Genomic DNA, 25,192 nt, shown 5'->3' with positions numbered 1-25,192 from the left:
CTGCAGAGCTTGAAAACAATATCGAAACCCTCTCCTAGAGTACCTGGAGCCAATATACCACCCAAGTTTATGGTTTACCTGTAACATTTCTACAATTGGTAACATTCAAATTAAAAACTGAAAGTTACATTCCAAATATTCTCAATTACCTCTTTTTGGGACTAAAGTTAAGCTTGCAAAAACAAAAACAAAAAATTGCTTGATGACATGCCCATTTGACTATCCTTTCATAAAGAAATATCACAGAAAAGTTAGAATTGAGTCTACCTCCCTGTAACATGCTGCAGAAGATAAAAGACTCAGGTACAATCTGTCCTTTTCAGAAAGTCTTCCTTTTCAGAGGACAGGATACTGGCAAGTAGATAAGATTGTAAAAAAGTACAAGTCCTCACTTGGTGTGTTGCTCTGCAGAGGGGTCTCCAAGGGGCGAGTCAGAAGGTAGAAGTGTTCGCAGGCATGTAACGGGATACTAACCGGCTCCTCGTTGGACAGACCCAGCTCGTATGCCCACTACAAATGGACAGATTTATTTGTGGGTGGGAAGAGGAACAGAAACACAAATGAGCAAGTTTAGCCTCTTGAAAAGAAATTAATTTCAAGTGGCTTCTGTGTGCTCTTGCTAGAGTGACAGGTGTGGGAAGCCAAGTTTCAGCCTGCTTTAATTAGTTCAAGTATTTGGATGGGGAGCAACACTATATTTTTTAAACATAAAAATAACCTTTTAATCAAAGGACAATGGATTTACCAATCAAGACAGCAGAAGCCCTTTTAATAAAATGCCTGGCCTCAACTAATAACTCCAGATACCAATCATTAAGTAAACTTCATAAAGCAAGGAGTATTTCCTAGATCACCTTGAGACTGCAGAGTAGAAGGAAAGGTACCAATTTGCCTCAGAAGTAGAAGGAGCTTAGTGTTCAAACATGGTCCTAATACAATAAAATAGCCTAATATTTTATCTGCTAGGTTGTAGAATGAAATTTAACATTATGGAAATACCCAAAAGCAAGGATTCATGTCAATGTCTAACTATTTGCTGGCATTCCTGACCAGATGGCACCAAATAACCTGGTGCAGAAGGAGGAAAAGGTCACAGATGCTTCTATTTGAGGAACAAGTATAATTTTCTGACTCAGATAAAAGAATTCTGATTTTTTCAGTCCAAACAAGAAATAGTATAGTACCTAACTTCTCTTTAGTCATTCACAGTATTAATCTTAATGCTCTACACCAAAAATATCCAAATTAAATAAGAAAATCATCTGCTCAATATTGTTGCTAACCTACCTGACCAGCACAGTTGACAAAATACTGGCATTCAATCTGTCCTTTATCTGTTTCCACACCAGTAACTTGGCCTTTTTTGACCATTATATGAAGAATAGTTGTCCGGTCATAAATCTGAACACCTGTGCCAAAATAAAGAAAGAGCTGGTACATCATCTGATGTTCCAGAATGTAACATCTGCAGCAGATTCTCCACCCCAAAGAATAACTGAATAAGTAGGTCAGTGCTCTAATATAAGAAATAAAAACCCTTAGGAACGACATCTTGAGACTATGTAATGGGCCTTGCTCAAGACTGAAAATAGCTGATCAATTTAAAAACAGAGTCTAATACATATTAGTTGAAAATATGGAGCAGGGATGAAAGAGTTCAAATAGGGCATCTTTTTTTTTAAGTTATGATTTTTTTATATCTTTATTTATTTTTATGTGGTGCTGAGGATCGAACCCAGGGTCTCACACATGCAAGGCGAGCACTCTACCACTGAGCCACAACTCCAGCCCAAATAGGGCATCTTAAATCCCAATCTACCCACATCATGATCAGTTCACCTAAAGTATATAACACCTGGATACTACTCTTCCCATCATACATCTGAACTCCAGATCATGATTTAAGCTGTGCATCCAATTTCCAAGGCTAACCTTAGAGCTTCTTAAGTCCTGGAGGAAGGGGAATTCCCCTAAGTCTGAAATGCACTCATCAGCAATAAAAAGCAGTTATTTGGGGCTGGGGATGTGGCTCAAGTGGTAGCGTGCTTTCCTGGCATATGTGAGGTACTGGGATCAATTCTCACCACCTCATAAAAATAAAAAAAAAAAAAACCAAAACAGTAGTTACTTGAAATTTTTAACATGAAAAATGTGGCCCAGGCTGGGTGAGTAGTTCAGTAGTAGTAGAATGCTTATCCAGGATGTGCAAGGCCCTGGGTTTAATCCCCATTACCAAGGGTGGTGGGTGAGTGGGAGCTCGATATGACCCTGAGAAAAAATACTTATCAACAGATACCAAAAAAAAAAAAAAAAAAAAATTACTATATTTTTAAAACTCTTGAGATTCCCCTATTCAAAGGCAGGAAGATGAATACCCAATGAGGACACTTTTTCCAAATGTGAATTGGAATCATTGCCTCCTACCATAAGACACTTCTCAGGTAACTTCTTTCTCCCAAACCCATGTTAAGAAAACACAAAAACCTGCTCACCATTTTGGGAGGCAGCACTTGCCAGGGCAAGAGCCACATCAGCAGAGGACACCACAGCATCCTCAGGAACATGCATGGCCCCCACCAGGTCGTGCACATTGAGGAGAGGGTAAAGTTCAGCCACTTTCTTTGGGGAGATGATCTCTGAAGGGATGCCTGTAACACTGCCAATGAACACAAGGGGACAATGACATTCATGGGCTCTTTGCAGAGGTCAGTTTGGCAAAGTCAGGACAGGCTTCTAGCCTCTTACGTACTTCAAACTTGAGTTGATGCGCTTCAAGGAAATGAGCCGGTCCTGTGTTTGAGCCAGAAAGATTGAGCCTGTCCTTATGTAACCTGTAAGGAAACATCAGTCAAACTGAGACAGACCAGACCAAATGTAAAGAGGGCTTCACTGCATTATAGGTTAGATGTGTCCCAAATCCTAACAATGTCACTCAACGTCCCTGGGTAAGCCAATTAGCTTCCTTTGAACTTTTAGTGAAAATTTAAAATACACCAGATGTATAAATATTCTCAGCTCATCATCTTCTGAGAAACAAACGAGGTCCTGATGTACATAAGATTGCTCATAATAGGCCGGGATGGTGGGGCATGCCTGTAATCCCAGTGGCTCAGGAGGCTAAGGCAGGAAGATCTTGAGTTCAAAGACAGTATCAGCAACTTAGCAAGGCCTAAGCAACTCAGTGAGACCCTGTCTCTACATAAAATACAAGAAGGGCTGGGTATGTGGCTCAGTGGTTAAGTGCCCCTAAGTTCGATACCCAGTACAAAAAATAATGGCTCAAGAATCTTTTTTAGGCAAGATGTGACTTAGAATCCATCCTTTTTTTTTTTCACTCCTAGGCAATTTCACCTTTCCTCTTCCTAGTCTTGGTCAGAGTATAATACTTGGCAAAAGCCACACATAACATTAGCTATCAGAGGGCAGGTCCTCCCTCTCCTTCCCTAGTACAAACAAACAATGGGCTTGTCACTTAAGCTCAGTCAACTAGACCCTCAGTTTGTAGCAAGTCGGTTAATGACTGGAGAGCTCTCATTTTAGGGGCAGCAGTGTCCTGGCCATTCCTATTCCTCACATCCTGGCCCCCCGGTTGCCTCCAGCTGGCAACCTCCTGCCAACTCCACAAGTGCCCAACATCCTTCCAACAAGCTCCATTTTTTCCTCAAGTTTAACAGTCATTTTGGAATCAATACACATGATATATTACTACTATTACACTTGAGTCAATGAAAATCCTAAAACACTTTCAGTTCTTGTGAAGGAAACAATGATCAGTCAGGTATCTTTAAAATTAGGATGTATAGGGGGCTGAGGTTGTGGCACAGCGGCAAAATGCTCGCCTAGCACGTGTGAGGTGCTGGGTTCGATTCTCTGTACCACATAAAAATAAAATAAAGGTATTCTGTCTAACTACAAAAAAAATTTTTTTTAAATAGAATGTATAGTCAGGATAATTTAAATAGTTCAAAATCTCTTGAAATCATCAGATAAATATGCCCTACACTGACATGACAAGAAGATCCCAGTTTAAAGGATCTGACATTTCAGAGCCTGGTGATTAAAAATAGTAGATATACCAGCTTTGTGCAGTGATCTTGGCCAGTGATCTGTGGGCTAATCACACGCTGGATTTCACTTTAAGACAGATGAAGGGGTCAGCAACTATTTTGTAATTATTATGAAAGATTATTTAGAGGAAGGTACTACTTACTGAATATGCACAATAAAGCATGTTATACTATGTTAAATCACATTCCCAAAAATTACATTTTACTCCACCCATTAATAAGATTAAAATTTCATTATTTTCCTACAGAAGACTTTAAAGGTTTTGACTAAAGGAATTCTGACATATAATTTGTGTTGTTAGATGTTAAAAGTCACGGGCTGGGGTTGTGGCTCAGAGGTAGAGCACTTGCCTACCATGCATGAGACACTGAGTTTGATCCTCAGCACCACATAAAAATAAAATAATGTTATAACTAAAAATAAATATTTAAAAAATGTTAAGAGTCATAAAATAGAATTCTTATAGATCAATAAAGAAACAAAGGAGGGCTGGGGATATGGCTCAAGCGGTAATGTACTCGCCTGGCATGCACGGGGCGCTGGGTTCAATCCTCAGCACCACATAAAAATAAAATAAAGATGTTGTGTCCACAAAAAAACTGAAAAATAAATATTAAAAAAATTCTCTCTCTTAAAAAAAAAGAAACAAAGGAGACATATGATATTAAAAGGCAATTCAAAGAAGAATTATAAATGGCCAGTAAACCTATGAAATGATTTTTAACTCAAAGAGATGTAAATAAGAATCCTAAAAGTTTTTTTTCCACCCCTCAGGATTAGCAAAAATAAATACCCAATGTTGAGAAGACTGTAAAGAAATAAGCACTCTCTCTTCTAAAAATCAAAGGGAGATCAGTAGAGAAAGGGACCAAAGGGTGGGAAGTGGGAAATGCTGGGGAGTGAAACTGGCCAAATTATATTGTTACATTATATGCACATACAAATATTTAACAACTCCCATCACTATGCACAACTATAATGCACCAATAAAAAGTGTGGAAAGAAAAATAAGCACTCTCATACACTGTTGGTGAGGGTATAACCCTGTAGGAGAATGATTAGGCAATAACCATCCAAATATAAAGTACCTATATCCTTTGTCCAACTTATCTCTTTTCTAGAAGGAATCTATTCTTCAGAATTAGGAGAAAATAAAGGTATCTGGACAAAAATCTTAACTGAACCATTATGCACAGTGGTAAAAAAGTAGGTAGGAGGGGCTGGTGTTGTGGCTGAGGGGTAGAGTGCTTGCCTAGTACATGCGAGGCACTGGGTTCGATCCTCAGCACCACATAAAAATAAAATAGATATTGTGTCCACCCAAAACTAAAAAACAAATATTTTAAAAAAATAAAAAGGTATTGTGTCCAACTACACTAAAAAAAATATTTATTTAAAAAAAAATGTGGGGGGACCTATAAATAGATGACAAGCTTTGAATGGCAGGTGCTATGGAACACCGCTCTGCAGTTAAAAAATGAAATAGGATTATGTGTTAATCTGGAAAACAGCCTAAAATGTACTTTTATTTAACTATTATTAAAAGTGGCTGGGGGCTGGGATTGTGGCTCAGCAGTGGAGCACTCGCCTAGCACGGGCAGGACCCGGTTTTGATCCTCAGCACCACATGAAAATAAAGGCATTGTGTTGTGTCCATCTACACCTAAAAAATAAAATAAAAATTATTAAAAAAAAAAAATAAGTGGCTGGGCGCAGTGGTGCACACCTGTAATCCCAGTGGCTTGGGAGGCTGAGGTACAAAGATCAGAAGTTCAAAGCCAGACTCAGAAACTTAGTGAGGCCCTGAGCAACTCAGCAAGACCCTGTCTCAAAATCATAAAAAGGGCTTGGGATGTAGCTCAATGGTCAAGCGCCCCTGGGTTCAATCCCTTGTACATAAAAAAAAGTTACCATATTTGAGGAAATAAGAGAAACAATTTCAGATATAAAGTAAGTACAGATAGGAAAGGCAGCAGAACACCAGAACACAACAGACACTAGTATGGCAATATGTAAATCAATGGATGTGTAACTGATGTGATTCTGCAATCTGTATATGGGGTAAAAATGGGAGCTCATAACCCACTTGAATCAAAGTGTGAAATATGATATATCAAGAACTATGTAATGTTTTGAACAGCCAACAATAAAAAATTAAAAAAAAATAATAATAAAGTAAGTACAGAGAGGGACTGGGGTTGTGGCTCAGTGGTAGTGCTTGCCTTGCACGTGTAAGGCACTGGGTTCGATCCTCAGTACCACATAAAAATAAATAAATAAAGGTATTTTGTCCATCTACAACTAAAAAAATATTTTTTAAAAAAATATGGTACAGAGAGCACATGATGAATTGTTAAATACATGTATTAACAAAATGTCACATAAGAGGCTGGGGTTGTGGCTCAGTGGTAGAGCACTTGCCTAGCATGTGTGAGGCACTGGGTTCAATCTTCAACACCATATAAAAATAAACAAATACAATAAAGGTATTGTGTCCATCTATAAATGAAAAAAATATTTTAAAAATGTAATATAAAAGTTTTTAGAGAGATGAGGTCTAGGTAAGGTGAATGGTGTCTGAAATAGACACTTCAAAAATTACTGATACATCCGGATTTTTCAGTAAGTAGGATTTGAATAGACTGAGAAAAGTTGATGGGCACTTACTTGTTAATTTTAAAGACATAAACCAATATATTAGGCCATGTGCAGGGGGACAACCCTTATAGATAAAGACTATAACTTGTCAGTTAAATTTCAGTTTGAGGGCTGGGGTTGTGGCTCAGTGGTAGAGCACTTGCCCAGCATGTGTGGGGTACTGGATTTGATTCTCAGCATTGCATAAATAAATAAAATAAAGGTCCATCAACAACTAAAAACATACGTATAAAAAAATTTTTCATTTTGGGTTGGGGTTGTGGCTCAGTGTTATTGTGCTCACCTAGCACATGTAAAGCACTGGGTTCGATTCTCAGCACCACATAAAACATAAATAAATAAAATAAAGGTGTTGTGTCCCTCCTACAGCTTAAAAAAATTTTTTTTTGTTTTTTTAAATTTCAGTTTAAAGCCAGGCGTGGAGGCACACACTTGTAATCTAGCAGCTCAACAAGTTATGTGACTTGCCCATGGTAACGTTCCAGCTGGTGGCAGACTGTGGACTAAAACCCTAGTCTTAATTACCAAATCACCAAGCAAACCTGGTATAGGATCAGATACAGTAAAGACTTTTAGTCTAGAGACAGACCAGTAAATGGCAAATTACCTGCTTACCTGTTTGAATCCCTGTTTCTTGCTCTAACTGATGGTAGAGTCTGTTTGAATAGTCTGCCATCTTCTGCTCAATGGTCAACTGCCTGGCAGTGCTCAGGATGCCAGCACAGAACCTGGTGGAGCCAGCAGCCAACCTGCAAGACGGATGCAAAATGCTATTAGGCAGACTCATGTATCGGAGTATGTTCGAGAACCCTCATTATAATATTGTTTGTAATATCAAAAAATGCAAATACGGTTTAAAATTTTGGAGATCACCAAATCTATCTGGGGTGGGAGTTCTATCTCTCCCAAGATAGAACTCCTTGAGTACCCCTGATAATCACTCTCGCCTTAGGGAGAATGTCAGAAATATAATTTTAAGAATAAGGGATGGGCTGGTGGCTCAGTGGGGTTGTGGCTCAGCACAGCACTTGCCTAGCATGTTTTTTTTCTCAGCACCACATATAAACAAGTGAATAAAATAAAGATCCATCAACAACAAAAATATATACAATTAAAAAAGAGAGTGGACTGGGACTGTGGTTGAGAGTGGACTGGGACTGTGGTTCAGCAGTAGAGCGAATGCCTAGCATGTGAGAGTCCCTGGGTTCGATCCTCAGCACCACATATAAATAAATAAAAATAAAGGCATTGTGTCCATCTACAACTACAAAAAGAATGAAAAGGGTTTTTTTTAAAAGATATTTTTTATGTGGTGCTAAGGATCAAATCCAGCACCTCACATGTGCTAGGCAAGCACTCTAAACTGATATGTGTGTGCATTTAAGCAAATAAGTAAACAAGGTAGAGGAAAAACTTTCCGACAATAGAATGCCAACTAAAAGAAGAAGGATGAGGAAAGAAACCTCACCATTTGGCAAGCATCATGGTGGTGGGTGCAGTCAACTGCCAATGGAAGTTAAGCCTGGTAAGTGGAGGTGTGACATTAAGATATTGGCAAAATCTCAGAATCCATCTCCCCAAAGGTTGCTAGCCCATTATAAGAGGGCAGAAGGGGCAGGGCACATTTGTAATCCCAGCTATTCAAAGTTCAAAGCTAGCCTAGGCAATTTTGTGAGATTATCTGAAAAACCGGAAGGAGGGGGGGTGGGGAGGTAGCTCCATGGTAAGAGTGCTTGCCTAGTCTGATTCAATCTCCAACTCCAAAAAAAAAAAAAAAGTGGCTCCGACAGAGATACTCAGAGGACACTAACAAAACTGGGTGATCAGGATTATTCCCACCAGTAGTACATGCCAGCCATGCACCTCCTGGTGTGGTACACTGCAAAAAGCCTAGCACCATTTCTGTGGTCTTCCCGCCTAAAATTTTTGGTCTCATTGTGGTGACAGATGTACAACTCTGTGAACAGACTAACAGCCAATGACCTATGCACTTGACAAGGATGACTGGTACGGAATGCAATACATTGTTCTTGAAAAACTGTGTGACCCGAGTTTGATCACAAGAAAACATTAGTTGAACCCAAACTGAGAATTATCCCACAGAGAGAAAGGCCTGTACTCCTTAAAACTGTCAAGGACACGGGAACAGGGAAGGGCTGAAGAACTGTGCCAGCAGAAGAGACATGACAACTGAACACAAGTTCCTGGAGAAAATACTGGACCAGAAAGGACAGAGAGACCTTATTGGAATGGTTTGCAAAATCTGAGTGAGGCTGATGAATCTGATAGTAGTGTTGTATTCATATTTTCCTGATATTCAGGTATGATGGTTATGTAGGAGGTTGTACTTGTTTTTTGAGGAAAAAAACACCCTGAAATGCTTAGAGGTGCTGGGTTATCAGGTCTGCAACTTATGCTGAGATAGTTATAAAAAAGGGAATATATACACACACTCTCTCTCTCTCTCTCTCTCTCATGGCTATGTGTATACCCATCTACAAAGAACAGAACAGGTGATACAACAGGTACATTAGAATGTTGACAATGGGGGAACTTTGGTAAAAAAGATATGGATATTCTCTGTACTGTTCCTGAAGCTTTTTAGTGAATTAAGTCATTTCAAAATAAATTTGCTAGAAAATATTATTATTTAATGCAAATATGCCAATTATTACAGAATTTATAAAATATATAGAATTAAAATATATAATAACACAAAGGGCAAAAGGAGGTAAACAATTATACTGTTATGTCCAACAATACTCAAGTAGTGGTATAGTAGTACTTCATAATGGACAAATAAATTAAGAATACATAGGGCTGTAATGTTTCTCTGTTGAAACTAAGAATTTTATGATTAAAAAATGCTACTTGGGCTGGGACTGTGGGTCAGCGGTAAAGCGCTTGCCTCACACGGGCGGGACCCAGGTTCGATCCTCAGCACCACATAAAAATAAAGGCATTGTGTTGTGTCCATCTACACCTAAAAAATAAATATTTTTTAAAAATGCTACTAAAAACAAAACAAAAAACAGAATACATGGGGCTGTGGGTGTAGATCAGTGGTACAGCACTTGCCTACCATGCAGAAGGCCCTGTGTTAAATCACCAACACCACAAAAGGAGGAAAAAAGAATACATATTCTGATCTCTATAATCATTAAAAAATAATACAAAGGCAGGAGGGTTACAAGTTCAATAGCAGCCTGGTCAATATAGTGATACCTGTCAATAACAATAACAATGATGATGATGATGATGATGATGATACAGAGTAGCTTAAAAGTCCACAAAGATAGGGGCTGGGGTTGTGGCTCAGTGGTAAAGCACTTAACAGGTATGTATGAGGCACTGGCTTCAATTCTCGGCACCACAAAAAAATAAAGTAAAGGTCCATTGACAACTAAAAAACTATTGGAAAAAAAAAAAAGTCCACAAAGATAAAATAGAATACTAAAAATATGTGATTCATCTAAAGGAAGGCAAAAACTGAAAAAGAGGCAAAGCCCATAAAGAAAGCATATTTCGGGGCTGGGGTTGTGGCTTAGCAGTAGAGCACTTGCCTAGCATGTGTGAGGCCCTGGGTTCGATCCTTAGCACCACATAAAAATAAACAAACAAACAAATAAATAAATAAATAAAATTTTAGGAAAAAAAAAAAAAAAGAAAGCATATTTCTTTGGGGGGAAGAAAGCAATAAAAATCTAGCTAAAAGATAACTGTTTACCTAATGTAATTTACACTATTTTACAAGCACAAATTTTTGTTGAAGTCTAAAATGTTACAGAAAACTCAAAACTGTCAAGGTCACCAAAAACAAGGAAAGTCCAAGAAACTGTCACAGCTCTTAGGAGTCTGAGAAGACATGATGACTGGGAGAAATGGATCCTGGGTGGGATCCTAGAATAGAAAAAGGATATTAGGAGAAAAGTGAACAAAAATAAATAAAGAATGAGCTTTTGTTAATACTAATGCATGAGTTCTGATTTGGTAATTGTAATAACGTAAAATGTTAGGTGAGAGTGGATGTAGGGAGGATGGGGTTATAGCTCAGTGGTAGAGGGTTTGCCTAGCATGTATGAGACTGAGTTCAATTCTCAGCACCACACATAAATACATCAATTAAAAGTCCATTGACAACTAAATAATTAAAAATAATAAATAAATTTAAAAATTAAGGGCTGGGGTTATGGCTCAGCAGTAGAGTGCTCATCTCACACGCATGGGACCCTGGGTTCGATCCTCAGCACCATGTAAAAAATAAATGAGTGAAATAAAGGTATTGTGTCCAACTATAAATTAACTATTTTTTTAAAAAAATTAAAAATAATTAAAGAAAGTGCATAGGGTATATGGGAATTTTCTAATAACCGTCAGTTTTTCTGTACATCTAAAGCTGTTCAAAAGTAAGCTAATTAGGACTGGGGCTCAGTGGTAGAGCATTTGCCTAGCATGTGTAAAGCACTGGGTTCAATCCTTAGCACCACATAAAAATAAATAAATAAGGGTATTGTGTCCATCTATGATTTTTCTAAATATTTATTTTCCAGTTGTAGTTGAATACAATACCTTTATTTTATTTATGTATTTATTTTTATGTGGTTCTGAGGATCAAACCCAGGGCCTCACACGTGCGAGGCGAGTGCTCTACTGCTGAGCCACAACCCCAGCCCATGTCCATCTGTAATTAAAAATATATATTTAAAAAAAATAAGGGCTGGGATGTAGCTCAGTGGCAAAGCATCTGCCTTGCATGATATAAATAAATAAATAAATAAATGAAAATCAATAATGGAGATATAGGCAGAATGCAATCACTTTTATCTCAGTTCAAAGTCACAGGACTTAAACTACTGGGTGACAACAAAGAGAATGAGATAAAATGTGTTGTAAACACATACATCCTTTTTTTTTTTTTTTTTTTCAGTACTAGGGACTGAGCCCAGGGTGCTCTACCACTGACTACATCCCCAGCCCTTTTTGTTATTTGTTTCTGAGACAGAAGGATTGCAAGTTGGAGTTCTGAGATACTGTCTCATACTACCAAGTAACTGAGATTACAGGTATGCACGTGTAATCTCTATATAAATCCTTTTAAGATACTTGTTTTGTTGAAATCTACTACCTTTCTAAAAACCCAAACATTAGTATCACTAAACAAAGTGCAGAAGATTTCACCTCAGTTCTTCTCATGACACTGAGCAACGTTTGGATTAACTATTGGTGGGACATTATTGTGGAGGAGAGAGGGAATGAGGGAGTCCCTTACCATTAGTACAGCACAGCCACAAGCTAAGTCCCATTTGATCCTTACCTGCCCTGCTCCAAAAGGACAATATCTGTCCACCCCATCTTGGAGAGGTGATAGGCCACAGATGTGCCCATGATTCCACCCCCACAGATGACAACCTGGGCCTGGGCAGGCAGGGTGATAGAATGTGCCTCAGCAGTTGATGTGTTGCTTCTCGCCAAGGACCAGTTCTGCCATCCTGGGCTGGTTCTTCGTCTTCGGGCAATTGATAACAACCGGTAAAACATTATGTCTGTCACCAACCAGGAACTATGTTCTTGCTAGCTAAGGCAATCCCAGGAATTCAAACTAGACAGAGAGAAAAGCAAGCATATTTCATTACATTTAACTCAATGCATAGAACAAATGAGAAAATGATTTAACAAAGAATAGTAATAATTCATTTGACATATTTGAGGACCTGAGTTTCAGACACTTTGCTAAGTATAGATATAGAAGTGAACAAGAATAAGGAAGCCTCTGCCTTTATAAAAGTTACATTTGAGGGGCTAGGGCTGTGGCTCAGTGGTAGAGAGCTTGCCTAGCAAGTGTGAGGCACTAGGTTCAATCCTCAGCACCACATAAAAATAAAGGTATTGTGTCCATCTACAATTAAAAATATATTTTTTAAAAAAGTTATATTTGAGAGTTTGTGTGAATTAGTGAGAAGCAACCAATATACAAAAAAAGTAAAAAATGTTAATGTAATAGAGTAATAACTAGGGGCATATTTAAAGTAGGATGGTTAGAAAAGGTCTTCAAGGAAGTGACATTTGAAAAGAGACCTGACAGATGAGAAGGAACCAACCATATGAGTGTTTACACAGAAAAACAAGCATGTATAAAGGTCCTGAGGTGGGGAAGGGAGGGGGTATGGAGTTATAAATGATGGTAGAATGTGAAGATCATTATTATCCAAAGTACATGTATAAAGACACAAATTGGTATGAATATATTTTGTATACAACCAGAGATATGAAAAATTGTGCTCTATATGTGTAATAAGAATTGTAATGCATTCTTCTGTCATATATTTAAAAAATGAAGTAATTGGGGAAAAAGAAATTTATTGCTGCTGTTTTGTATATATTATCATGAATATCAGTTTAAGAAATGTAAATAATATTCCTAATTAGAATAAAATACACTCCATGCTTGTATAATTTTATCAAAATGGACTCTACCGTCATGTATAACTAAAAAGAACCAATAAAAAAGTATGCAAATGGGGCTGGGGATGTGGCTCAAGCAGTAGCACGCTCGCCTGGCATGCGTGTGGCCCGGGTTCGATCCTCAGCACCACATACAAACAAAGATGTTGTGTCTGCCAAAAACTAAAAAAATAAATAAATATTTAAAAAATTCTCTCTCTCTCTCTAAAAAAAAGTATGCAAATAAAAAAATAAAAATAATTTAAAAAAAGGTCCTGAGGTAAGACAGACTTGGATGAGACCAATAACAGAAGTCAGCATGTCTGCAGCATGTTAAAAGGAAAACAATCCAGATAAATCTGGAGATAAAGGCAGAAACAACCATCATGAGGAGATAAAATTTTATTCTAAGTGTAAAGAAAACTCACTGAACGAGGGGAGTGGAATAACCTGCTACATTTTTCACAGGTCAGTCTGGCTCCATGGTAGGGTGGATGGTAGAATGAGAAAAGTAGAGAATTAGGAAGCTACTGCAGTAGTCCAAAGAAGGGTAGCATGGCTTACACTAGATAGTGGCAGTCAGAGAAAGTTTCTGAAATGAGAGAACTTATGTGCTAACGAAGTGAATATCAAAGTTGGAAAAAGGAGTAAAAAGGGATGATAGCTAAGATTCTGGGATAATCAACTAGTGCCAGTTAGTGTGAAAGACTAGGAATGAGGAAGGAAGGAAGGAAAGAAGTGAGGAAAGACAATGAGCGAAAGGGTAGGCATAGAGGAATGGACAACTAAATGTTACTCACTTAGAAATGCCAAGCAACAGCTGGATATATAAGATGGCAACATGGTAAAGAGTTAGGGGTGTCCTTACCCTTAAATACAATGCTTAAAACCCTGTCATTTAGAGAGGAAGGAGAAGAGCACCCGAGGTTCCCCAGTATTTACAGACTGGAACAAGAAGGGAAGGACAAGCGATAAGAACAGAATACTGTGGTGGACTTAAAGAGAGCATCCAGATAAAAAGAGAACTGGCTACAGAGATGGAGAAAGAGTAGTCAGTGCACAGAGAAAAGCCAGGCAGAGGCATGTCACAGATGCCAAGAGAAGAAACTGTTTCAAGAAGAGGTTAACTGCAGAGGCTGGGGATATAGCTCAGTGGTACAGCACTTGCCTGGCATGCATGAGGCCCTGGGTTTGATCCCCAATGCCACAAAAAAAAGGGGAGGTGAGGTGGTGTTAACTGCAGATGGTGTTGAACAATCTGGCAAGACAACCACGTGTCCAAAGGGATGCGAAAACATAAAGGCCTTGATATCCTCAAAAAGGAAACATCTTCAAGTATTAGGGATAAAACAAAATAGAGCAAATTGAAGAGTAGACAAGACAAGGGAGTAGACAGCTCCATTACATTTTACTCTGAAAGGGAGTAGAAAAATGAGACAGCAGAGAAAAATGTGGGGTAAAGCAAAGTTGTTTGCTTTTTAAAAGATGGGAGTTATTAAAAGAATGTTTTCTTCTGGTAGGAATGGCCCAGCAGAAGGGAAAGGGGCCAATATCAAAGAATGGAATCCTTCAGAAGGAAAGAAGAGATGAGCCCCAGAGTCCAAGAGAAGGATAGCAGGCCTCAAGCTTCCATAGGTGGTCTGGTGGAGATTTAAGTATCAGATATCTTTCCCTGGGAAGGAGAGGATTGTCAGTCATGTAGGCTTATCATTTACACACCCAAGTCACAGTTGGTAAGCAAGCAAACATTTCTACAAGACAACAAATATAATAGGTTAGAAAAGGAAAAAGGTATAGGCTAGCAGCACTAGCCGAAATAGAAACTAGACTAGGAAGGTAAGAGGTGAGCTGAGTCTTGGGGGGCAGGGGGAGTAAATTTTGGACAGAGACAAAGTGATGGGAAACACAAAAGAGAAAGGATAAAATAAATATGACCATGATATCTGCTTGGGAGCACAGTAAGGAACCCGGCACAAAGCCAAAAAAAATCTATAATGAACGCTGGGAAGTAGGAACTGAAGTAGAGCCAGACCACAGAGACTAATACTTGGTCTGATGTGGTCAGTTATACAATGAGTTACTATAGGCTGAATGTGACAAAGACGGGATTTTAATAAAATTTAGCAGCAAAACAGAGGACGGCTTTAAGAAACATAAGAACGATCTACTAGCAGACTATACTAGCATTAAAGTACAAGAAGATTGAGGCTGAAGACACCGGGAGTAGTAAACATGGGCATCAGGGCAGCACATTGACAATAAAGCCACTACCACCTCCACTATCAGCATAATGACCCACAGGTGGCTCCCCATAAGTCCATGCTGTCATCAGAGAGGATTCAGATCTGCAATCAATGCAGGCGCAAACTGCATGGCAAGAGAAACCTCATACAAGTGGAGACTGATTATCATGGCCACCTTGTGGTTGCCACCATGCCTCACCTTCCTGGTCGTTGGTATCTATAAGCTTCTCCACACAACTAGTCTTTCTATAATCTCATATAAATGTAGCCAATTTCTCTTCATGGCCCACGCCCCCTGCAGACTTCTCTACTGTACCCTACAGACTACCATTCCCACAACAAATACCCACCCTTCCCAAGGGAAATGCAGCCTTCATAGGGGAACTGCCACGCCACACAACCCTGGGCCACCCACCTAACTGGCTATCCTCCTAAATTCCCAACCATTACCATCTAGTCATGCTCAAAAAGCCCCCACTCCTTCAGACTAAGGCTAGCAGGCACCCCAACAGGTCAAGGCTCCCCCACAGACAGGTTCTGAATCCATAGCATGCTCCTCTGTCACTTTCCACCCACCTCCTTTCTTCCCTCCCTCTAAGCAGCCTGTCTCAGCTCCTTCCTACCTTTACCTGCAACTCTCTGCTGGTTCACAGTGCATCTCTCCACTAGAGTCCCATCCACCTCCGCCTTCCTTTTCTGCACCCCAACCCCATCAACTGTCCTCTCTTCACTTCACGTACCTATGTTGTTTCTGTGCCACCTGGCTCTTTCTCAGCATTTTAATATGCTCAAGTCTCTCTCAGGTGATTTAAGACATGAAATAAAAACTCCACAACTTTCTTCAATTAGCTTTTCTTTTTCCTCTTTGTGATACTGGGGATTAAACCCAAGGGCACTCTATAACAAAGCCAAACCTCCATCCCTTTTCATTTTATTTTTTTATGATTTTATTTATTTATTTATTTTCATTACAATTCCTTTTTATTTTTTGAAGACAGGGTCTCACGAGGTTCCTGCCTCATCCTCCCTGAGATTATAGGCATGCACCACTGCACCTGGAGTGATTTAGAATTTTTTAAATTAAAAGATGCTAATTGAGCTAGATTGTAAGTTCAAGGCCAGCCTTAGCAACTTATTGAGACCCTGTCTCAAACTAAAGAGGGCTGGTGATGTAACTCAGTGGTAGATTTCATTCTCCAATACCACACACACAAAAAAAAATCTAAATCACAAAGTATAGTCTTTGCAAAAACTCAAAAACAGGAAGGAATTAAGATTTCCCACCACACAATGATCACCAACACTGGTGCTAATGGTATTTTAACACAATTTTTGTTTCTACGGCAATGGCTGCCCTGATGACACTGATACCATATGGATCTTCAGTCTTAATTTACTCATTCCTGAGTACCTGGGCAATCTGCCAGGCAATTTTTAAACAGAAATCCATTCTTGAGCTGGGGATGTAGCTAAGTGGTAGAGTGCTTACCTTGCATGCCAAAGGCCCTGGGTTCAATCGCCAAGCCAAACACATATATGCAAAACCCTAGCAACCTGTCATTTTCACTTGACAATAAATTAGTAAACAGAAAGGACTGCATATACTGTTTTATATTTAGATCTCTCCTTAACTTACAGCATTCAGGCATCTGTCCCACCATAACACTGACACTGCTCTTGCCAATAACACTCTAGTTGCTGGTTTCCAAGGACATTCTCCTGGCACTGTAACACTTGACCTCTCAACAGTAATTAACAGCCGATCATTTCTTCCTACCCACATACAAGGTCCTCTATGACTTCTTTTCTAAACACCTCTTTGCTGATCCCTCTCCTCTGCCCTGGTCCTCAGAACTTTATGAAGACAATTTCTCTCCTTCCATACACTCACCCAGGGTGATTTCAGTTTCACCATGACTGATGGCCTAATCCACCACATCCTGAACTTCAGGTGTACTTATGGAGTACAGAATGACCATCACCATTTGATCAGATAGATAAAATCCACCTCCCTCAACCTCCAACATGTTCACCACTATGCATCCACCTGCTATACACAAAGAAAATAAGAAAAATATCATTGATGACTGGAGATCTCAAGATTAGGTTTCCAGATTTGGGGGGATATGGAGATACTTGAATTGTTTTTAAGTATTTTTATGGCTAGCTACAATATGCCAGACACTACAGAAGTACTGAATCTTCACAACCCTGCGAGGTAGATATCATCATCATTTCTATTCTACTTTTGAGGAAACTGAGATACACATTATGTGCAGTGATTCACCCAACCTCCTGTATCATGGTGAGGGCACAGCCAGGATTCAAACCCTGCCAGTCTGGCAACAGAACCTGTTGTTTATCACCACTTCCCTGCTACCTTTCCAATAAAAGGAGATGAGCCAGGACAGGGCAGCTATGAGGACAGAACCCAAGGTCCATCCCCAAGGAGGAAAAATGAAATTGCAAAGGTACAGAAGAAACATGACAAGAGAGGAGTTTCAAATTGGAATAAACCATGTTAAAAGCCCAATGTGATAACAACCAAGAGACTGCTGACCTTGTGCTTATCATGACCTTCAAGAGACTGAAAAGGTGAGGGAAGAGGAGTTTAAAACAAACAGAGAAGACACCAGAGAAAACCTCCAGCAGGTTTGGCAGAAAAATGGGAAGGGAAAAAAAAAAAAAAAAGCTTGACAGCAAAGGAGGTAAAGTCAGTGAGAAAGATACTGAAGATGACAAAGAAATGAAACACCATCTGGTTTAAAGAGTTTGTTTTAAAGTTCTTGAAAACGACTGTAATACAGACAGGAGCTCCTGCTGAACAGCCTGGTTCTGCTCAGATCTGCTTATACCAACAGCAGCAAGGTGAGGAGCTAGCTCCCGAGTTACAGCATTAGGCACAGGTGGGCTGCTGGTCACAAGGAAACTTTGGTGAGTACAGGTGGACTAACACAACATTTGCCACACGAGTCTCAGCAGAACTGCCAGAGACACCGATTTAAAAGCAAAAGCCCCAGGCTCCACTTCTGGAGATTCTGATCCCTTGGTCCAGGGTGCTATAGTTTTAAACAAGTGCACCTGGTGATCAAGCGTTTGTCAGTCACAAATCCCTACCACGGAAAACGGTCCGTTCAGCCTCTCCCACTCTCCACCCCAGCCCTGCACACTGTGCTTTCAATGCACGCGCAAAAGAGGCTTGCAGATTCCCGACTCAACCGACTATCACACACAACAGTCCCAAAGTGCCACACGTTAGGAGGAAATCCCACCGCCCTGGCCTAGACCGTCAGATAATTTCTGCCAGACGCTGCAGCAGTCTGTGTGAGCAAAGCACAAGTGGACCACGCGCGTGAAGGCGGGAAAACGATTTCACCTGCAGAGACCCGGGACCGGGCTAGCCGCGCCGGAGCAGACTGCGCTGCAGGGGCGTGCACTTCCCAGCCGCAGCGGGGTCCGCGGGCCGCCGCGGGCGTTCGGCTGAAACGCGCGCACCTGGAAGAGCCAGCGCGAAGGCCCGGACAGCCGGCGCGGGCCCCCGAGGCAAGAACAACGCGGGTGGACCGAGTCCTAACACCAGGACGCGTCTTCCCAGGAGAACAAGGCGAAGCCGACGGGCAGCGGAGGACCAAGGGACCGCTTCTGGGACAGATGCAAGCGCGAAGCGGGCAACACGGGGGTCCCGGGGTGCGAGGGCCGCGCGGGCCGGGAGAGCCAGAGCGACCCCAAAGCTGTCTTTACCTCAGCGGCCTCACGCGCTCCGCGCTCAACAACACGGCCGCCGAAGCGAGGCGCGGCACGGCGGTTGCAGGGGTCGCCGCGGGCCGGAGAGCGGGAAGCGGGTAGGGGAAGAGGGGCGGGCCTGAGGAATAAAAAGTTCCGGGGAAGACGGGGCCCGCGACCTTCCGCGCTTTACGGCCCCCAGCAAGGGTATGACGGGCGCGCGACCTCGGCTGCGCACGAGCGCGCAATGACGTCACCGCGGCGGCCCCGCCCCTGCCACGTGGGCTTGTTTGGGTCTCGCGAGGCTCCGCCCCGGGTTTAGAACTTGGGCGCCGGGCCCATGTGGGTTTCTCCAAGTGGGTTTGCGATGTCGAGACTGCAGGTCCTGCTGGAGCGTGAGCGGTTTGGGGGGCTCTTTGTACCTCGAGGCTTGTGTCCTGGTCCTTCCCCCGCGGGTCCGCTGCCTAGAGCAGCGTCCAGTCCAGCGCTTAGAAGGCCCAGGACTGGTGGTCGCGCCGCTGCCTCTGGCCTTCCTGGAGAGGCTCTGGCAGAGCGGACCCCAGAGCCGATGTGCTAGCCTGGCCAGGCCTCGGAGGCACGATTAGCGGACCAGAGTTCCCTGCTGACCCCACTCGTGGCTCCTTCCTCAGAGCTTGTCCGGGCTCTGAGGAAGAGCCGCTCAGTCACTCGAGCCTCATACAAGTCCCCTGTCCACTACTGCCACCACCCCCGTCCCATCACCCAGGTCCATTACTTCATAGAACTCATCACTCTCAAGTATGTAAGTGTTTGCTGACTGCCTTTCCCACGGTGTCAGCCGGGCTCTCTGACTTCTGACGACAAAACCGGAGTCTCACGCACAGCTGTGTTCTGGGCATCTCGACCAGCGCCTCGCATCGTCCAGTATGGCTTTCTAGAAATGCTTCGACACGGAATGGTGCAATCCCCACCGCACCTCGGGCCTCGCATGATCCCTAGTTCCTATTCTTTGAATTCCAGCCCTTTTCACCACACAAGCCAATCAGAGGGGGTTTTGCTTCCTGGCCATAACCAGGCACTGTGCTAGTTGCTGGGGTGCAGCAGAGCACAAGGAAGAAGTCCTACTGACCTTAGAAAGTGGCAATAAAGCTGCAGGGACCCGGTGTCAACCATGCCATTCCACAGGCTCCATAACTTATACCACATCACATCAACCCACCCGATGAGGACTGCTGGAGGACTCAAACTCTGCCCTCGATCCTCTGATAAATGAAAATTCTAGGCACCTGGACTCCTGTGCTTGATGAGTCATTTCATATGCTAGTTAAGGGTTTAACACAACTTGTCCGAAAACGAAGAGATGGACCCATCAGAAACATTGGAGAAGCCATTTCTGATGCCCTGAGGAATTTTTGGGAGAAAAACTTCACAAGTTTTCTTCATGAAAGTCTCTCCTTTCTCAGAAAAAGTGAATGGAAATGGCTCTTGCCATTTCCAGGCATATGATTTGGGGAAAACGTGGTGTCCGCAGGGAGAATGGATGAAGTAAGAGTAATACATTGATTCCCTTCTGTCTACATGCAGTAAGTAGTGCAGAGCTGAATAGACCATTCCTACTTCCCTCCCCCATCACCATTATTGGTTCTCCCCTTTTAAATGCTACACCCAGTGACCCTGCCAACACTCTGATTTCAGACTTTGTCCTCCAGCATTGTAAGGGAATGAACTTTTGTTAATTCGAAAATTAAAAATAATACTAAAAATAAATAACTAAATGCTACATCCAAAGCCCTTTACCTTGTCAGTAAGTTTTGTCCCTTATAGTTTTCATAGCTAGTAGTACCCTATTGGGTGTATTCAATTGGGTTGTTCTTATGTTTTTGGCTTATTTTTTTTATACAATATCTGAGTTGTTCTTGAATGATCCTGACTTCTGGGTGCTGAGTGTCCTTTGAAGAATCTAACAATGTTAATGATGTTACTTATGAGATTTGGAAGCAATAATTTTTTTTATTTTTTATGTATCCTAATTTGTTATATATGACAGCAGAACGCAGTTCAATCCATATTACACATAATATCTCTGGTTGTACCCAAAGTAGAGTTACACCACTCATGTCTTCATACATTTACTTATGGTAATGATTTCCCTCTCATTCCATTGTCCTTCCTACCCCTATGCCCCCTCCTTTTCCTTCCCACCCCATTTGCCCTATCTAGTGTTCATCTAATCCTCCCATGCCCCCCCAACCCCATCACGAATCAACATCAGAGAAAACATTTGGCATTTGTTTTTTTGGGATTGGCTAACTTCACTTAGCATATTCTCCAACTCCATCCATTTTCCTGCAAATGCCATGATTTTATTCTCTTTCAATGCTGAATAAAATCCCATTGTGTATGTATACCACATTTTCTTTATCCATTCATCTACTGAAGAACATCTAGGTTGAGGAAGCAATTAACTTTTTACTCTTCACAAACCTATTCTGCATCCTTGTTTTTCTGTGAAGGATAGAATTTATAAAAGGAGGGGAAGATATTTTTAGCATCTGTTTCAAAAGATCTTTACCAGGGTTACTTTGTAAACCAAATATTGGATCTTGCTGAAACTCTTTCTTTATGCCCAGTTCTGTGTCTTACACTTCACAATGTCAAATGGCAGATGGATTAGGGGAAAATGAGAAAGAAGGAAAGTTTGTTTCAGTCTGTGAGTTCCCACCACCCCACCATAGTCTCTCCTTTCTCAGAAAAAGTGAATGTAGGGTGGGAATCTCTGCAGCTCTTTTCAGTGAAGGATTTCCTAGTTCTCACTCTCTGGTCAATTCTTGGGATGTATAAAACAGCATTTTAATTATCACAATGTCCTGTAACATTCTTTGTGTTTGTAAGTGTGCAATTCTGCTCAGGCCCCTTCTGTTCCTATGCAGAGTTGACATGTCATCCTAAAGACATTCTCAGCACTTTGGTAAACAAGATCTTATCTCTAGCTCCTGGGTAACATTGAATACATAGGGTCACTGAGCATTTCTGTCATCCCTGAACAGAGTATTAACATTGTGCACTGTATTTGTAGCCAGCTGAGTTTCAGTGGATATTGTCTTTTTAATGTTACTAGGTGTATAAATGAATGAACAGACATTTCAATTCCTCTTTCCATGCCCACTTGTGAAATATCCATCATCTACACAGTCACTCACTATGATATATTATTTACCATCATTATGGCCAAACAATGTACACAAAACCATTTATGTCTGTAATACCAAAGTGTAAAAGACAAATTGGAAACTAAGATATAGAAGATACAGGACTGTGCACAAGTCCTGAACTTTGTCGTCTCATTGAAACTGTTAGGTTTTTAAACCAAAGTAACTTCATTTTGAAAATCAGCACCTCCCCACCCAAGCATGACCTTCCCATTAGGCCTGCCCCCAAAGAGTCCATAACTACTGAAACCACAGCAAAAAACACCAAATAACAATCACAGGACCAGATGGGTTGTCTTTTAACTAATCTATTGTACATGACTATACAGAAGTTTTTTTTCCAGCAGGCTGCTGCACCTTGCAGAAGGGCAGCCTGGCAGATATTCTCTGTCAATAAACCTTTGCTTGAACTCGGACTTGTGTCTCTCATGGATATTTGCGCCAGCTACCCTAACAAAACTTCACTTAAATTGTGAACAATAGATGAGAGTAGCCCTGCTTTGCAGATGAAGAAAGTGAGGCTTAGATTTAATAACTGAAAGACTGATTCAAGTAAGAGCTAAGTAATGAATCAGGGGTGCTTCCTTAGAAGCACCTGAGGTTTCAGGCAGCACAATAACAATAGCCTCTGAATGAATGAAAATCAACAAGACTGAAGGACAAACTATTTCTAAAGAGATTTATAGAAACTTGCTTTTTTTATCTTGAAGCCATTGGATACCTCTTTTCTTCTGTTTCTGGCCCGATAAAATCTTCCTTGTGACCTCTATGGTAGAGAGTGCCACAGGACTCGGGGCAGCCTTATAAAGGGATGCACCCTTTTCTCTAGCCCGCCCCAGGAGCATAGGGTTTCATGGAAACCCCAACACTAGCACTATGCCTACATTTCATAGATAATGAAAGAAATGGGGAGAGGGAGAAAGAAATTTTATTTAAAACGTTTTAAAAATTTTTAAATGTTTGCTGACAGGCGCAGAGGCGCACCTCTGTAATCCCAAAGGCTCAGGAGGCTGAGGCAGGAGGATGGAAGTTCAAAGCCAGCCTCAGCAATTCAGCAAGGCCCTAAGCAACTTAGTAGACCCTGTCTGTAAATAAAAAATAAAAAGGGCTGGGGTTGTAGCTCAGTGGTAGAGCACTTGCTTTGCACGTGCGAGGAACTGGCTTCCATCCTAGGCACCATATAAACAAATAAAGGTATTGTGTCCATCTACAACTCAAAAATAAAAATAAAAAGGACTGGGAATGGTTAATCGTCTCTGGGTTCAACCCCTATTAAAAAATAAAAATAAAAGTTTGCCAATCTTGGGCTGGGGATGTGGCTCAAGCGGTAGCGCGCTCGCCTGGCATGCGTGCGGCCGGGGTTGGATCCTCAGCACCACATACAAACAAAGATGTGTCCGCCAAGAACTAAAAAAAAATAAATAAAAAAAAAAAAAAAAAAAAAAACTTTGCCGATCTTTAAAATGAGAATCATGCCAGAGTTGCCTCAGACGGAGTGGGGATGCGTTTACTGCGTTTGTCCACGTGCATAGACCAGTAGGTGGCGCTGTGGTCTGTGGATTGAGAATTCCCGGGTTCACACAGCCCCTTCCATTTAGCGGACCCTGTCGCATTTAATTAGAAACCCAAGTCAGACTAATAAAATCTCCCTCCGAAGGCTAATTCATTGTGACCTCTATGGTAGAGAATGCCTCAGGCCTTTGGGGCAGCCTTGAAAAGAGGGATGCGCCCTTTTCTCTAGCTGTATGTTCCCATGAAAGGCTCTAGAGTCAAGGACGCTCAGACCCTGCAGGAGTTCTGAGGCATCCTGTAACTCAGCACGCTCAGCGTCCCAGCTTGTGCTGGTTGGTGACCATGACCTTGGGCTGGACCTGTTGGCCTGAATGCCAGCGTTGCCTCCCCGTTGGTGTATGACCTTGGGCAGTTGCCTTTCCTAGACCTTCGCATCAGTCACTGTTCTTCTGAGAAACGGAACCAAAGAGAAATATATAACAGAGAAAGAAAAAAGAAAGGTTTATTTTAAGGAATCAGTTCAATTAATTATGGAAGCTGGTGAACCTGAAATCTGTAGCACAGACCAACAGGCTGGAAAGTCCGGAAAGATCTGACTTTGCCATCTCAAGTTCAAAGAATTGGAGACAGAATGCCTTTCTTTAGGGAATTTTTGTCTTTCTCTTAGGGCCTTCCACTGTTTGGATAGGGCCCACCCATAGCATTGAGAGTAATCTTCCCTACTCAAAGTCTATTGATTTAAATATTAATCACATCTATAAAATATTTTTACAACAGTGTCCAGACTGGCATTTAACCAAACATCGGGTACCATAGCCATATAAGTTTTAGGATCCATTTCTGCAGGAGATAGGGATGTAGCAAGCAGTAGGACGACCTAGGATGCACAAGAGCTTAGGTTCAACCCCCAACATCAAAAAAGAAAGAGGAAAAAGAGGGATTGTGGCTCGATTGCAGAGCATTTGTCTACCACGCACGAGGCACTGGGTTTGATCCTCAGCATCACATAAAAATAAGTAAATAAGTGTCCAACTACAACTAAAAAAAAAAAATTAAAGAAAAAGGAAAAAGAAATTTACCCATGTAGAGTTACTGGTAACTTAGCTGGGCAAGGTGGCTGATGCCTGTAGTTCCAGTCACTGAGGAGGCTGAAGCAGAAGAATTGCAAATTGAAGGGTAGCCTTTGCAACTTAGCAAGACCCTGTATCAAAAATGAAAGTATTTATTTTTGGTACCAGGAATGGAACCCACGGTGTTTCACCACTGAGCTACACCCCCAGCCCTTTTTCTATTTTTTTATTTTGATACAGGGCCTTGCTAACTTGCTGAGTCTGGGCCTCAAACTTGCAATCCCTTCTG

At 41.3% G+C, this 25,192-nt stretch overlaps 1 protein-coding gene across 2 annotated transcripts in view; it reads right to left on the bottom strand.

Moving 5' to 3' along the window:
- Nucleotides 1-19,357, bottom strand: part of Pdpr (pyruvate dehydrogenase phosphatase regulatory subunit) — a 42,980-nt gene extending 23,623 nt beyond the window's left edge. The window contains exons 1-7 of one of the 2 annotated variants that reach the window (XM_027933015.3): nt 19,152-19,357; nt 12,041-12,325; nt 7,342-7,475; nt 2,750-2,831; nt 2,493-2,656; nt 1,288-1,409; nt 393-510 (exon numbers count right to left, since the gene is read on the bottom strand). In XM_027933015.3, coding sequence (XP_027788816.2) covers nt 393-510; nt 1,288-1,409; nt 2,493-2,656; nt 2,750-2,831; nt 7,342-7,475; nt 12,041-12,264 — 844 coding nt within the window. In that variant the 5' untranslated portion in view covers nt 12,265-12,325; nt 19,152-19,357. Of the gene's footprint in view, nt 1-392; nt 511-1,287; nt 1,410-2,492; nt 2,657-2,749; nt 2,832-7,341; nt 7,476-12,040; nt 12,326-19,151 lie in introns of those variants that run through there. The other variant, XM_071604124.1, reaches the window with a different exon arrangement.
- Nucleotides 19,358-25,192: the final 5,835 nt, after the last annotated feature.

Source organism: Marmota flaviventris, chromosome 18 (assembly GCF_047511675.1).
Source record: "Marmota flaviventris isolate mMarFla1 chromosome 18, mMarFla1.hap1, whole genome shotgun sequence".
NCBI lineage: Eukaryota > Metazoa > Chordata > Mammalia > Rodentia > Sciuridae > Marmota > Marmota flaviventris.
Note: the sequence above shows the minus strand (reverse complement) of the source record. Positions and strands in the feature narration are given on the sequence as shown.